At 42.2% G+C, this 15,807-nt stretch overlaps 1 protein-coding gene across 4 annotated transcripts; it reads right to left on the bottom strand.

Annotated features, from left to right (window-relative positions):
- Positions 1 to 1,170: 1,170 nt before the first annotated feature.
- On the bottom strand, positions 1,171 to 15,694 carry pstpip2 (proline-serine-threonine phosphatase interacting protein 2). 4 transcript variants are annotated; one of them, XM_079523648.1, is made up of 14 exons: positions 15,569 to 15,694; positions 14,648 to 14,748; positions 9,434 to 9,508; positions 8,979 to 9,013; positions 8,771 to 8,877; positions 8,588 to 8,650; positions 7,189 to 7,287; positions 6,179 to 6,224; positions 5,361 to 5,440; positions 3,699 to 3,797; positions 3,091 to 3,187; positions 2,734 to 2,818; positions 2,121 to 2,161; positions 1,171 to 1,867 (listed from the first exon to the last, which is right to left on the bottom strand). In XM_079523648.1, the coding sequence occupies exons 1-14, from the start codon at positions 15,599 to 15,601 to the stop codon at positions 1,812 to 1,814; spliced, it is 1,017 nt and encodes a 338-aa protein (XP_079379774.1). In that variant the 5' UTR covers positions 15,602 to 15,694; the 3' UTR covers positions 1,171 to 1,811. The 4 variants fall into 4 exon arrangements, with proteins under 4 accessions (XP_079379774.1, XP_079379775.1, XP_079379773.1 ...); XM_079523649.1 differs by having other exon boundaries at positions 2,124 to 2,161; XM_079523647.1 differs by lacking the exon at positions 1,171 to 1,867 and having other exon boundaries at positions 1,996 to 2,161.
- Positions 15,695 to 15,807: the final 113 nt, after the last annotated feature.

Genomic DNA, 15,807 nt, shown 5'->3' with positions numbered 1-15,807 from the left:
TTCTTTTTTTGAAAATAATTTGGGGACCCCCTAAAATAATTTGGCGACCCCCCGAGGGGTCGCGACCCACGGGTTGAGAACCCCTGGGATAAATCATTAATCCCTCGCTCAGAGAGACAGAGCCTCCGTCATGCCATTATCTGGCCCTTGTTCTTATTTCCTTCTTGTGGCTAACTATTACACCCGAGTCATATGCACTGGTGGAAAGTAACAAAGTACATTTACTTAAGTACTGTATTCAAAGTACAATTTTGAGGTTATTTGTACTTTACTTGAGTATTTCCAATGTCCAATACTTTTACTTCTATTCCACTACATCTCGGATCCAAATATTGTAATTTGACTCCACGTACATTTGAAAACTGTAGTTACCTTTGTATTGTATTATTATTACAAAACATAACCACCATATTAACCACTTCAGCCCTATATACATTTCGGCCATTTGAAAATAGACAATCTACAAGCTCACAAACCGTCGCAGATCTGCACAATGAGTACTTTTACTTTTGGTACTTTAAAGTACATACTTTTACTCAAGTACATTTTGAAAGGCATGTCACATGTGACAGTGTGTGTGTAGCTCAAAAAACACGTTAGAATACCAAAAAACAGGAACACACAAATAAAATGTGGGCATTAAGTGCTAGCCTTTATTTTTGCCAACGGCTGATTCGGTCTGGCTTATTAGCCAGGCTAATTAAGTGCAAAGTTGTTGTAGGCATGATTGTAAATATATTTTATATATTCTTCCACAAAGTTAAAGTGTTAATTTAACTCAAGGGTGTACAAATCTAATCAACATTTACCCTCCGAGTTACAAATGGGTAAATTAACAGAGGATTTTAACTAAGTGAACTGACAATCCCCAAGTTAAGTTTCACATGTTTTAGGGTATGTTTCAATTTTGCAATCATTTTGTTGCAAACTATTATGCAATATGTGAGTGAGTAAATATGATCACAAGATCAGCTCTCACATAACCAGAGAGAAACTGAAAAGGCAGAAGTCACATCATCCATGGGCTACCGTTAAAAAAAAGGAAAGATCCAGAGAAAATAAATAGATTGCTGTGCATGTAACAAATACTTGCAATAGAAATTAAGATATGAACAGCTTAATTCATCTGCAGATAGTGACCTGGTGTCTGGAAGCATGTACTGTACCTGTAGCATTATTAGTTTGTCTCTATTCCTTCTATAAAGACCATAAATATTATATAAATATACATTTTATGGAACGTCCGTTTCATACAAAGTATTGAAGCCCTTTTTGCGGGGTTATTTTTGCATCTTGATACCCCAACTCCGACAAACACTGTTTAGAACACAGTTACATAATACCACACATCAATCAAACATGTGTTTGTGCTTACAGGTATACAGTAAGGATACAGCTATAGCATTTCTCATCAGGCCAGCCAGGCCTAGACCTACAAGTCAGTCTCCTAATGTTTCACTCAACTAGAGACTGAGAACAATCTGCTAGCTTTCATTGCTAAAGCTGGGTGGAGACAACTGCAGAGTTTTTGAAAAAATAACTGGATTGCAGAACCAATCCAAAGTCTTTAGGGCGGACCTTCATATTGGGTGGGTGATATGATTGGTTTGCAAAGCAGTCTGCGTATGTTTGTTAGTGGCAGTTCTCACTACTGTTCTAGCAAGCAGTCCCAATTCTCCTAGACGTATCTGTAGGCGGCGGTCTTTGGTCGTTTGGCAACATGACACGAAACCAGGTCTGACAAATAATGTCACCAGACTGGAAATCACAATATGTCATACTGTAGTATGTCCTACAGTGGCGTGTGTGTGTTAGTAGCGGATCAAACTGTACCCTGGATCTTGCACTGTTGAGTAGATCACATCATCTGCAATCAGAGCAAAGATCAAAATGCACAGTGTTGGATCATTAGAATACAGGCGCTCTCTCTCCTACGTACTTTAACCAGATTATTGAGAACCATGCTCTGGGCTTCATTTTCATGGTGTGAGGGAAATAGCCTTTATTGTGGAAATATGATCCATGAGCAGAATCCAGTCAATCCACTCATGCACTCATACAAGGTCGTAGAATTTGATCATTTGAGGTTGCTTGATCAGATGTACAAGGGCTAAACGTACCACTGTGGTTTGTGTTCATGTTGACTGGAATAGGTCCCCTCCTGAGAATTAACAAAACAATAAATAAAATAAAGATCATGACTTAGCAGCAGTACATATACTTAGTTCTATGCCAGTGTTCTGTGGCAAAACAGAAGATCTGTAGAGTCAATTTGTAGATCCACTTAGCCTGGGCAGCATTCCTTTTCGGGTTTATGATCCGGTCGGGAGCGGATGATATCCTTACGTCATGTTGTAGTCATCAGGCCGTAGCCCTCTAAACCAGAACTTCCTTTCCCTCAAACCGGAAGAGTAATACCTTCCCAATAAAAGCGTGACTCGCACTACGCCACATCAAGGCTTTTATTGGGGAAGATATTATTCTTTCGGTTTGAGGGAAAGGATGTTCTGATTAATAGAGGCTTCCAGCCTGATGACTACAAAACAATGACTACAACATGACGTAACGATGTAATCCGCTCCCGAACCGGATCACACAGCAATTTAGTAACACAGACCAACCAGGCTTTCCTCCGAGGTGGAAAGCCTGGTGACGCGAGGTTAAGAGCCACTATCCTCATTGCGTGGCACCAGCACACAACTAAGTATGAATCTGGCTTAAAGGAAAGTATACCTGCTGATTGGAGGAGGCTGCCTTGAGGGCGGGGCAACAGTAACCACTTTCTGCCCACTGTAGAAGTTCTCGTACACAACTGCAGCTGTGAAATGACGACAATCATTGTAAACCTACACATATAACAGACACATTTGCTGTGTGCGTGTGTGAGTGTGTGTGTGAGTGAGTGAGTGAGTGAGTGAGTGAGTGAGTGAGTGTGTGTGTGTGTGTGTGTGTGTGTGTGTGTGTGTGTGTGTGTGTGTGTGTGTGTGTGTGTGTGTGTGTGTGTGTGTGTGTGTGTGTGTGGACTGTGGGTGTGTGTGCGTGCGTAACATTTGCCATATAATAATCCTAACAAACAATCAATGCTTTTACCTGGTATTTTGTCACCTGTCTGTCTAAGTTTGACAAAATGTGCAATGTCCTCCTGAATGTCACACTGCTCCAGTGACCTCCTCACCTCCTCATAGAGCTGTGCACACACACACACACACACACACACACACACACACACACACACACACACACACACACAGAGAGAGAGAGAGAGATAAATCTTACGCTAATATGTTCTTTTTAACCATTTAAGCCCTATCTTCTCCATTCAGGACGGGAACCTCTTTTGGTGTTTTACCCCTTCTGGACGGGAACCCCTTTTGGGGTTCTTGTTGCTATGCAGTATATAGCAATATAACATTTTTGAATGTGAACATTTTCAGAAAACTTAGGTCAGTGTTTAGAAGGTGTTTTTAGAATCGACCTTAGTCCTAAATGTGCTAGATAGCTAAAATATCGCTTTGATCATGTAGGTCCGATATTTTCGCTATTTCTGAAAATCTCAGGAAATCTTTTCACCTATAATGACGTGCCCAAAATGGGGGACGCCAGTACAGGCTGAAAATGGTTAGGTGCAAGCAGACAGTATACTGTGAAGGTGAATAAACTGAGCGGACAGCTCAGTGTGGGTCTGTGTGTGGATCTACCTCATCACTGTTCACACACTGCTGGGAGAGCTGGTTCAGGTGAGTCCACACCGTGTTCCTCAGACAACTGATCCTCTCCATCGCCTGCTTTTCAAACATCTGTTGTATTGGGAGACACACAGTCATCATGTCACGTTCATAGGGAGACCACGGGTACACACAGTCATCATGTCACGTTCACAGGGAGACCACACGTGCACACAGTCATCATGTCACGTTCACAGGGTGACCACGCGTGCACACAGTCATCATGTCACGTTCACAGGGTGACCACGCGTGCACAGTCATCATGTCACGTTCACAGGTAGACCACGTGCACACAGTCATCATGTCACGTTCACAGGGAGACCACGCGTGCACACAGTCATAATGTCACGTTCACAGGGAGACCACACGTGCACACAGTCATCATGTCACGTTCACAGGGAGACCACGCGTGCACACAGTCATAATGTCACGTTCACAGGGAGACCACACGTGCACACAGTCATCATGTCACGTTCACAGGGAGACCACACGTGCACACAGTCATCATGTCACGTTCACAGGGAGACCACACGTGCACACAGTCATCATGTCACGTTCACAGGGAGACCACACGTGCACACAGTCATCATGTCACGTTCACAGGGAGACCACACGTGCACACAGTCATCATGTCACGTTCACAGGGTGACCACGCGTGCACACAGTCATCATGTCACGTTCACAGGGAGACCACACGTGCACACAGTCATCATGTCACGTTCACAGGGAGACCACGCGTGCACACAGTCATCATGTCACGTTCACAGGTAGGTGTGTTGTATTGGGAGACCACGCGTGCACAGTCATCATGTCACGTTCACAGGTAGGTGTGTTGTATTGGGAGACCACGCGTGCACACAGTCATCATGTCACGTTCACAGGTAGGTGTGTTGTATTGGGAGACCACGCGTGCACACAGTCATCATGTCACGTTCACAGGTAGGTGTGTTGTATTGGGAGACCACGCGTGCACAGTCATCATGTCACGTTCACAGGTAGGTGTGTTGTATTGGGAGACCACGCGTGCACACAGTCATCATGTCACATTCACAGGTAGGTGTGTTGTATTGGGAGACCACGCGTGCACACAGTCATCATGTCACATTCACAGGTAGGTGTGTTGTATTGGGAGACCACGCGTGCACACAGTCATCATGTCACGTTCACAGGGAGACCACGCGTGCACACAGTCATCATGTCACGTTCACAGGTAGGTGTGTTGTATTGGGAGACCACGCGTGCACACAGTCATCATGTCACGTTCACAGGGAGACCACGGGTACACACAGTCATCATGTCACGTTCACAGGGAGACCACACGTGCACACAGTCATCATGTCACGTTCACAGGGAGACCACACGTACACACAGTCATCATGTCACGTTCACAGGGAGACCACGCGTGCACACAGTCATCAGGTCACGTTCACAGGTAGACCACGGGTACACACAGTCATCATGTCACGTTCACAGGGAGACCACGCGTGCACACAGTCATCAGGTCACGTTCACAGGGAGACCACGCGTGCACACAGTCATCATGTCACGTTCACAGGGAGACCACGCGTGCACACAGTCATCAGGTCACGTTCACAGGTAGAGGTGCATTTTCATGCATTATGACTCCAGTCTTACCTCACACGCCTTGACATGCTCCGTCTGCCACTCGTCTGCGGTTTTTCCCAGAGTGGTGACATTCTGCACGTATATCCTATCTACCAATCAGACAGATGCGTAAACACACACACCCAACAACACTTTAAATTAAATACAATAACACAGCAACTTGCACAGCACAGGTGCTAACTGGCCCAGCATTTTTTATGTGCTATGATTGAGACATGATTTTCCGTTTATGGCTGGACCAGCCCAATAGACCGACATGGACTCTGCAGTGGTTTGGTCCATTAGCTATTGGTCCAAAAAGAGCTGGCTGAATAGCACCTAGACCCAACTATAACCATGTTGTAGCAGGTTCCATATAGTTATACCCTCATCTAGGGCTGTCCCAATCAAGTTTTCTTTCCTCCCGATCCAAGTGAGTTAAGAGTATCTGATCAGAGATCTGATGAGCACAATGGGAGGAGTCAGAGGAGTCTGTCTTCATTCTTTCAGAACAAAACATTCAACATTAGACTGATAGACAGACTGTATTAATCCTCTAATGTAAATTATGTGTTAGTAATTAAATTAAAAAGTATATTTGGAATCATATCTTAAGTAATAAGGGCCTTTAATTTGGAGAAAGCTGCTCAAGAATCAACATGATACAAATAATTGCTATGACTTTGGCTATAAATGTTTCCAGCATATTTCAACTTCCTAAAACCGTAATGAGTGTTGGGTTCAGCTGATCTACAACCTAAATCTGAGAGAGTTCCTGTCACATTCTACACTCACCACATGTACTTTTAATAGCCAACATATGACCGGCCATTGATTTGACAGCTTACCAGCCTCCTCTGCATTCTGTTTTGCCTGCTGTGCCTTTGAGTGGAGCTAAAACAACATGGAAAATACATGTCACCATAGTGGTTTTGAATAATAAGAATAAAGATGCATTCACACCATAGGTGATCAAAATAATTGCATTGCATCTAGCTTCCCTTCTCTTGGTATGTCATAATAATAACAACAATGAACATAATGGCGACAACTGGCAAACAGACGATTTGCAAGCTCACAACGAGTAGCGATGTGATGCCTGGTGAGATTGTCGATCGGCTATTTTTAGTAGGCCTATTTGGCGTACAATGAATTATATTTAGAGTTGAAGTGGTTATTGTGATAGCGGTGGCCGAACGGATAGCGGCGCGGTCTTGATACCGGAAGGTTCCTAGTTCGAATCAGCCGTCCGACACGTTAAAATTACCACCGCTGAAGTGCCCTTGAACAAGGCATTGAACCACTACGATGAAATGTGTTCTATATGAGCAGGGCCTGGCTGGAAACAAGTTCTTGAGCTTAGCCCAGATACCCTGGGTAAATATAGATTTCATTTCATTTCATGGCTAACATACCGCTATTTCTAAAACGGGTAGATACTTAATTCTGATTGGCTGGTTACCGTTGCGTGACCGGTGTACATTTCACCGATAACCCACACCTTCAATCACTTTATATCATTCACAGCTGATTCCGCATCTCTGTAGCTGTACTCGGGAAGGGGAGCGCTTGTTGATTGCCTTGCAAACCCATGCTGTGCGGGCGTCTAAGCGCCGCCCGGCTCATATGACTGTGAATGTGTGGCTCCAGGCGGCCCCGTAAAGACAGCAAGCGCTATTCTCCCGTCACATAGCCTACTTGCACTCGAGGCCCCAGCTTACCGGGTATTTTACAATGGCTGGGAGGGTAGAAGACCTGCCTACGCCCCCAGCCATTGTAAAATACCCGGTAACCTGAGACCTCTCGTGGCTTATTGCTTTAATCTAAGTTCCTATTTGTTACTGCAGATCAACTGTACCTTCTCTATCTGCCTGGTGTTGGTGGTGCTGGCATTACGGTTCATATTCTGGTCCGCTTCTTCTTTATCTCGACACTTCACTTCATATGTCTTCTTTGACTGTGGAAAAGTTCTTTCAATTTAGCATACAGTAAACAAAATGCTGCAGAAGTACCGGTATACACACACAAAAGACAGCTACAGGGAAAACATGCACATGTACATATGTTACTATTTTATTTTATTTTTACTCTTTGAATGCTCTTTATTGCACTCTTTATTCTATCCCTTTGTTTGTTATGCTATCTATATGCTGCTGCATTGTCTAGGAAGCCAAACAAAAATAAGTTTTACTCTTATGTACCTGTACACAAGATGTAACAATAAACTTGAACCTTGAACCTTTAAAAAGTTCAGTTTAAGTACATACATTGAAAATAATGTCTTCTTAGTTGGGGAAGGTGATGCACAGATCATATTTGTTTGGTTGATCAACCAATTAAATCCAGGTCCAGTTCATAGAGTCTCACCAACAGTTGTCATAGCAACATAACACACAGCCAAAACAAAGTGCGCATTTGTTCCTTGAAGACCTGCCTGATAGTTACCCAGTAATATGATGCATCGCTGAAAATTGCTACAACATCCATAACCAACAGAGAGAAAATACTCATAATGCCCATATGCAAATATCACTATATCAGATATATCTTTTTTATTAGTATTATTATTCATTGCCTGAACTTTTATTTATGTTTATTTTATTAGTGTTTTTGCCGTTGAGCCTGTGTGACCCAGATGATTCCCTGCAGGCCTACAGTGTTAAATGTACTGTAACGGCGACAGTAAATATTTGCATTGCTTCCGACCTTTCCGACTACATCAAATAAGCTCTCAATGTGCACTGATATCATTAGCAATTTCCCCTTTTTTTAAAAATCCATAATAAATAGTTCCTCTTTTTGTGGCAGTTATGCCTCTAACTCCTAGGCTTCTCAATGGAACTTCCTTCTTTCTCTCTAAGCTGGAGAAGGAACATAATGGTCCAACAATGGTGTCTTCACTGCTTTTAAAACAGAATCACGTGAACGCTTTATTCAATTTCGCAGCGCTTTAAAACATTTTTGGTTTCCACCGTGTCATTCAGGAATAGTGCCTCCCGAATCCCGACTGAATTGCATCACATTAAACGCATGCCTGGCTTAAACTCTTTGAAGTTTGAACCTGGCATCCCTATTTTTGGCAAGTGATTCAAAATGTCTCTAAAATGTTTAAATTCTTTCACAATTTGACACAATCTACAAGCCCGCAACATGCTGTGTGAGCTTGTAGATCCGCTGTTTTTGCTATTTGTCAATATCGATGCATTTGTTGATTGGAAAATGATTTCCCATCTACCACATAAACAGCAAACACTCACCTCCATGGTCTTCTTGTACTGTGAGGACTTTTGTTTGTGAATAGCTTCCATCTGTTGTTCTATCTGTAATGCCAGAATTATACAAGACTGTGACTAACAGCATTTATGACATATTATATTGTCACTAGTTAGTAGTTAGTTACGCAATAATCAACATCACGTGACAATAATACAATAAAGCACCTTTTTTCTTGCATCTTTTTGTTTTTCTCTGGAATCTTCCAATTTCTTGGCCTCTTCTCTCATGGTCTGAGCCAACTGGAGATGTGATAGACTCACATGTTCTGTTTCTAAGATTTACAAACAGCATTTATAAATATACAGTAGAAACTGACTGCATTACACTGCAACATTGTATTTTTATTTACATCAAAGAATGTCATGCTCTTACGTAGTTTGAACATGTCCAGAGATCTCTTTAGTGAGCTAGAAAAACAATATGAAAATAAATTACTTGGTACACAAAACCAATGAACTGATTTCTCAAAGTGGCCCCCCAGGGGTCCTTGAGGGGTTCCAGCGGGGGTCCCTTTCATCAACTAGAAGTTACCCCCTGGGAGAATGTATAAGAATGACTGCAGGTTTAACTTTCTCCACCTACAGTACAGTATTGATACAGTAGCTGTAGAATTCTTACTAAATGTAATCTACAACAAAGAATCTTCTCTTATGGGGGTCACTAGACCTTGGTCTAATATGTATCGATTTGTGGGATTTTGACATGAAACTGTTTGAGAACTGTTTGATTTAGACTAGAGAAAGCTCTAGTCTAAATCAGCTCATTTCAGTACCTTTTGTTCATTGTACAAAGAATAATATTGAGAATGTGTCTATGAATGTACTTACTTCATTTCATTATGTCCACACACCTTCTTAGACAAACCCAGGAGGTCTTTAGCATACTTCTCTTCAATGGAAGCCCTGAAAGAATCAGAAATACATTTTAAAGCTGAAATGTGCAACTTTTATTCTTTCTTTCTTTTCAAATATTTGTATTAGGATTTTCAAATTACCAACGGGACAAACAAGACAGACAAAAGAAAGGACAAAGAAAAGTCATCCTGCCCCACGCCCCGGCCCCCACCCTCTGTCTAGCCATTTGTAGAATAAGGCACGAAAATTGCTTCTATGCTTCTTCCCTCATCACTCACTTTTTATCTGTAGAAATAAAACAAGTGCACCTGTCTGAGATATGACCATTAACAACGCTGACCCTTACAGGCCCATTTGGTTTGGTTACAGTGTAGATCAGGGTACTGGAGAAAAATCATATCAAATAGGCGTCTGTAGCCTAATGCATACAGTTGGGTGCCACCGATATTGTCCCTTATCATTTGACCCATTTAGGCCTGACCTCAACATTTTAAAAAATCCTTCTAAATCCTCCAGTTTTCTGAAATAAATATTTTCACGATTTTTCAAAAATAGCAGACCTACAAGCTCGTAGCGCGCCACTCGGTGGCGCGCTATGAGCTTGTAGATCTGCTATTTTTCAATAGCTAAATTATAACATAATGTTTAAAACACCAAAAGGGGTTCCTGCCCAAAATGGGTTAACTGTCCTTTTGCGCAGATCACGCAAACCTCAGCAAAAAGAAAAGGACAATATCGATGGCCTCCAACTGTATAAAACTGAGAGTCCTCGACATTAAAAAGGATGCAAATTCCCGGGTCTCACAGTCAGTCCAAAGAGACACAATAGACAGTACATTGCATATAATGATTACATTATTATTGTCTGTACAGTATTACCGTGTGCATCCAGGTAGCATGGCATATAGTTTGATTCTCATTGCAGATGACAAGCAAAGATCATATTAAGATATGAAGACAAAAGATGATTTTGTCTAACAGCCAATACTGGAACTCAGCTTGACCTCAGTGGCATACAGTATGTGATCAGAGATGATCTAATAGAAAGGCTTGATGAATGTCACTATTAGAAGATACACTCTAGTCTGGACCAAGCTACAGAATGTAGTGCACTATATAGTCGATGTACTGGTTATCCAAAGAGCAGGACAGAAAACAGGACAATGCTACTGACAAGACCTTAGCCAGTGTTAACTTGACATTTATCCAAAATGAGAAGTCCACAATAGGCCATTTTAGAGTTGATCTCAAATGATACATCAACTAATTGCCTACAACTATTGATTATTTTGTGTGTATGTGTCAATGAATCAATTATATTGTCACACAACTAGGGAGATTAATCGGCAAATACATCGGTAACGGACGATTCTAGTTGTTTTTGGATTAATCGGCATCGGTCCGATTAATCAATCGGACGGATTTATTAATTGGTTTGATTGTCTTTACAGATAAACAAGCCCAAAGTAACAGCTTGAACAGAGCTGTTACTACAAGCTCACAATATTAAATATAAGGTATAAAAGTGAAATCTGACTTGCCTAAGCCTGCAGTGCAGATACCCTGTTACATGTATTTTTTTATTATAATGTTTTAATACAGAATTAGATCATATCGACATCAGTAATATGGGTTATTGGCCATAACAGCAATTCATTATATTGATATCGGCCAACATGTCTCATCGGCATGTCTATCTATTATCCATCCTTGCTCTTCAGAATGCCTTTCCTTTACTGCAACTAAGCCTGTTCCATATTGTGTGTGTGTGTGTGTGTGTGTGTGTGTGTGTGTGTGTGTGTGTGTGTGTGTGTGCGTGCGTGCGTGCGTGCGTGCGTGCGTGCGTGCGTGCGTGCGTGCGTGCGTGCGTGCGTGCGTGCGTGCGTGCGTGCGTGCGTGTGTGCGTGTGCGCGTGTGCGTGCGTGCGTGCGTGCGTGCGTGCGTGTGTGTGTGTGTGGTTGGGGGTAATTATTAAACAAGGAAGGAACTAAACATATCAAAGACAGTAAACTTTGCATCTTGTGCTTTTTATTTATCCATGAGAGTGCAGAGAGAAAGGAGACCGAGGGTGGACATGCAAGACATTAGACATGATGACGCAAGTTGGTTTTCAACTCGTGACTCACAAGGTTCATTAGCTGGCCGAGCCACCAGAACCCTTACTTTCTACAGGTATTGATGAGAAGTGATGTGACTTGAAATATTTACTATCATAAAATATTAATTAATCTACCATATCCAACACAGTCCTTGAGATTGTTCACTTGGTATAATTATAAGTTACATTTATTTAATATTTGTGATCAATGAATAGTTCTTTTTTTTCCTAAGCAAATGTTTTTAAATAGTCTACATGTTATTCAGTTTTATTACATGTCTTGGTTGGATGCTTGATTCTGATTGGTCAATCGCCGAATTCAGCCGTCTGTTATTTCTGGATAATGACCACTCCACTCTATAACAGGCCGATGCCTAATCAAACCCTCGGAGCACCTGCTGCACGGCTGCGCCCTGCTTGATTTACTGCTGTTTCCAACATGACAGCCATGTAAACACACACCGTGTCGGTGAATTATCGTCGGTGGTTAAACCCCTTGTCGGTGAATTATCTCCCAACAATGACCACCTAGGCAGATATTATCCCTTACTCAATCAATTAATCAATCAACTGAAAGGTGTGAAAGGTGTGTTTTGCAGTGACATGCGACCTGATAAACTGTAAAACAGCTTGAAGCTTGTTGGATGTAGCTTACACTGTAAGATCCTCAATGTTTCATTGTTAATTTAACTCTGACAAGTGAACCTGTAAAACATACTGTACTGTAGGTCTATACACTATACAGTAACCTCTTCATAATAGGCTAAAGAATAATGTACGGTAAAATAGTTTTCACAATGTCGTTTCATTCCCACTGGCAATGTGTGTGAGAGATACAAATTCATTAATTCATTAATTGGTTCAAAACCAAGTGTTGTTTTGTTTTTTTGTAAGCTCTAATCTTTAACTGGATACCGAGTCTGAATGCAGAGGGAGGTTGTGAATGTAACACTCAGAAGTTCTTCCAAGGGGACTTTAAGAAAGAGATAGTTCCCATTGAAGATGCTTCAAAACATTTATAACTAGAAAAAGTGCCCTTCTGGGCACAGGTCCCCACCAGGAGGATAGGACTGTGTGAGATGTTTGGCAATTTTTTTAGGATTAATATATACATGTTTTTGAGGCATTTTGTTCCAAAAATGTGTTTTGCAAAAATCAACCTGTTGGTGGCGCTATAACAGGCCAATGTGAAAAGGGTGGGATATATTCCTCAGCCTAGTAAGAAAATGTGTGAAAGATTTCACGTAAATTGCATGCTGCGTTCATGATTTGAGGCTTTTGTTCAAAACGGGGCAATCTTGCAAACTGTGAAAGCCAATTATAGCCAATTAGGATGGAATATGAAATATCGGACAGATCCGACTTGAGCACATGACCATAGAGATACTGTGTAACGATTTGTGAGATTTTTGGACAGAATCTGGAGGAGTAATATCAAAAAATGTGTTTTACAAAAGTCGGCCAACTGGTGGCGCTATAAAAGGCAGATGCGGAAAATGTAGGTCAACGGTTTGTCTGTGGCCTCTAGGGAGTGTGCATGCAACGTTTCACGCAGATCGGTGCAGTTTTAGGTAAAAAATGTGAAAAGCTGCCTCATGGTGGCGCTATAACAGGCCGTTCTGGAAAATGTGGGGCAGAGGTTCATCGTTGGCATCCAGGGAGTGTGTGTGCAAAGTTTGGCATCGACCGGGTTAACGGTGCCGGAGATTAGCTGTACACAGACGGACGGAAGGAAGGACGGACAGACGGACACACACACACACGGACGGAGTGCAAAACATACTGTACTGATGGAGTGCAAAACATACTCTCCCCATGCCTTCGGCCTGGTGGAGACAATAATTTGAGGTGGTTGGCCTCGTACTACAAAATAACCACCTAGTAGTAGTACACCCTAGAAACCACCAAATAACACCTAACAGCTGCCTACAGTACTACACCCAAGGAATGGCCTTGTATGACCCCAGTTATCACCTGAACGTCCTATAAACCTCCTAGAAATTGCCTAGCAACACCGACCAACCGAAGACACTGCAGCCACCGGCAGCATCCAAAGTCTGAAGATTTGACAGTGTAGGGGTGACTCAGCGAGTGGGAAATGTTGGGTTAACATCCAAACGGGAAGCATGCACATCTCAAAAATGTTGACGGGTGCAGAAAAAAGATATATACATACAGGAAGAAGGTAGGAAGTCTGCACACCGTGCGGACTTCATCAGGATGAAGACCCGGAGGGGTCGAAATGTTGATTCCTGATATCCTAATAAACTACTGGGAGCTTAAAGAACGGTGTGCGGACTTCCTACCTTCTTCCTAAATGTTGGGTTACGGCAGTGGTTCCCAAACGGTGGTGCGTGCACCCCTTGTGGTGCGCGAGAACCTTCTAGGGCAGGGGTTCTCAACGTTTTTGGCCGGGGACCCCCGGAAATGCTTTGGCAATGTCTCGGGACCCCCGCCCCGCCCCCTCCCAATATAAATTGACTGCTACAATAACCTTAACCCATTTTGGGCGGGAACCCCTTTTGGTGTTTTAAGCATTGTTATAATTTAGCTATTGAAAAATAGCAGATCTACAAGCTCATAGCGCGCCACCGAGTGGCGCGCTACGAGCTTGTAGGTCTGCTATTTTTGAAAAATCGTGAAAACTTTTTTTTTTCAAAATAATTTGGCGACCCCCTGAGGGGTCGCGACCCACGGGTTGAGAACCCCTGTTCTAGGGGGTGCGCGACATGAAAAGTCTAATGGTGGTGCTATATGGTTTTATTTTAAATATATTAACATATTATGCCAATATATGGCAAGTATATGCAGAATATAGCCTATAAGCCATATTCAGGTTCATATAAATAGGAAATAGGAAATAGGAAATGTATGTCCCTATATAGCTTATGCAATTTATATTTCCATGTGGGGGGTGCGTCAGCTAGGTCAGGAGGTAACAGGGGGTGCATGGCCAAAAAGGTTTGGGAACCGCTGGGTTAAGGCATAGTCCAGTTTTTTGTGAAAGATCAAATCTGTCACTCCATCTTCTGTTCTTTCTTAAAATAATGTCCTAATCCTCATCAGTAGTATTAACTAAACTCGTTTACCTAGCTTTCATGAAGTCCTCCACCTCCTTGCATGTCCTCTTGCCTTCATTGAGATATTGGATGATGGTTTCATAACCTCCTGTGTTGGTCAGCTCAGAGTTCTGTCAACAACATGGAGATGCAATAGTAGATTTTGTTCATTTTTCATTCATTTCGTTTCTGACATACTGTATGAATACTGGTTCTCAAGGTAGGGTCCAGGGACCCCCAGGGGTCCTTGAGGGAGTTCCATGGGAGCCAGGGGGCCCCCAGGCATGACATGAAAACATTTTAGAATCATTTACTATGGATGTACAGTAGGTTAAGGATTTTAAGAGACAAAATTGCATGACAAACATTTCATAGGTTCTATAAACATGGCTATGGGCTGTGTGAAATGTGTATAATGTAGCTCTCCCAGACAACCCTTCAGACAGACATAAATGACTGCTTCCAATTTGAACTGAGTCAACACAGCAGGTAACTTCTTTGGAAGAAGATATAAATTGATGTTTGGAGTGCCATTTCCCTGTAATTTGTTTGCTGAGGGTGACAGTCCATAATTAGGCTAACCAACCTAATCTGTATTTTATGTGATTTAAAGTAAGATCTATAGCTACTCCTCGCTTGTGTATATAAAAAGCTGCCTATAAAACTTTCTTCCAGAATAACCCTACTTTTTCATGGGAAATGAGGAAGATTAATTTATAGTCTGAGACCACAATGTAAATATAATTCCATTTGCAATTTTTACAACACCATGTCGTGAATAAAAGTCGGAAGGAAAACAGCTGCACCTTTCATAGTAGAGTGGTCTACCGGTCTTCATTGGCTACGTTATTTCTGTCTGCATGCAATGTCAATGTTTCATTCCGTTCTCAGCCGTTTATATTAATAGGCGCGAGTGAACCCACACACAGATAGATTGTCAGCACAGCTTACCCAAAAGTAATCCTTGAAATGAATGTCTCTCATCCTTAAATGTGCAAACTGCAGAGCAGATAATTCCGAATGTTCTCAGACTTGTGCGGAGATATAGGGATAGGCACTGCGGGACATAGCCTATAGGTATGTGTGTGTGTGTGAGAGTGGACCTTTTATACAGTCAGCTGGGCGTGCATGTTGATCTGGAGGAGAAAAAAGAGAAAGTGAAAGGAGTGTATGTCAGCCAGGGGCGGTGC

This window comes from Electrona antarctica (assembly GCF_951216825.1).
Source record: "Electrona antarctica genome assembly, chromosome: 16".
Taxonomy (NCBI): Eukaryota; Metazoa; Chordata; class Actinopteri; order Myctophiformes; family Myctophidae; genus Electrona; species Electrona antarctica.
Note: the sequence above shows the minus strand (reverse complement) of the source record. Positions and strands in the feature narration are given on the sequence as shown.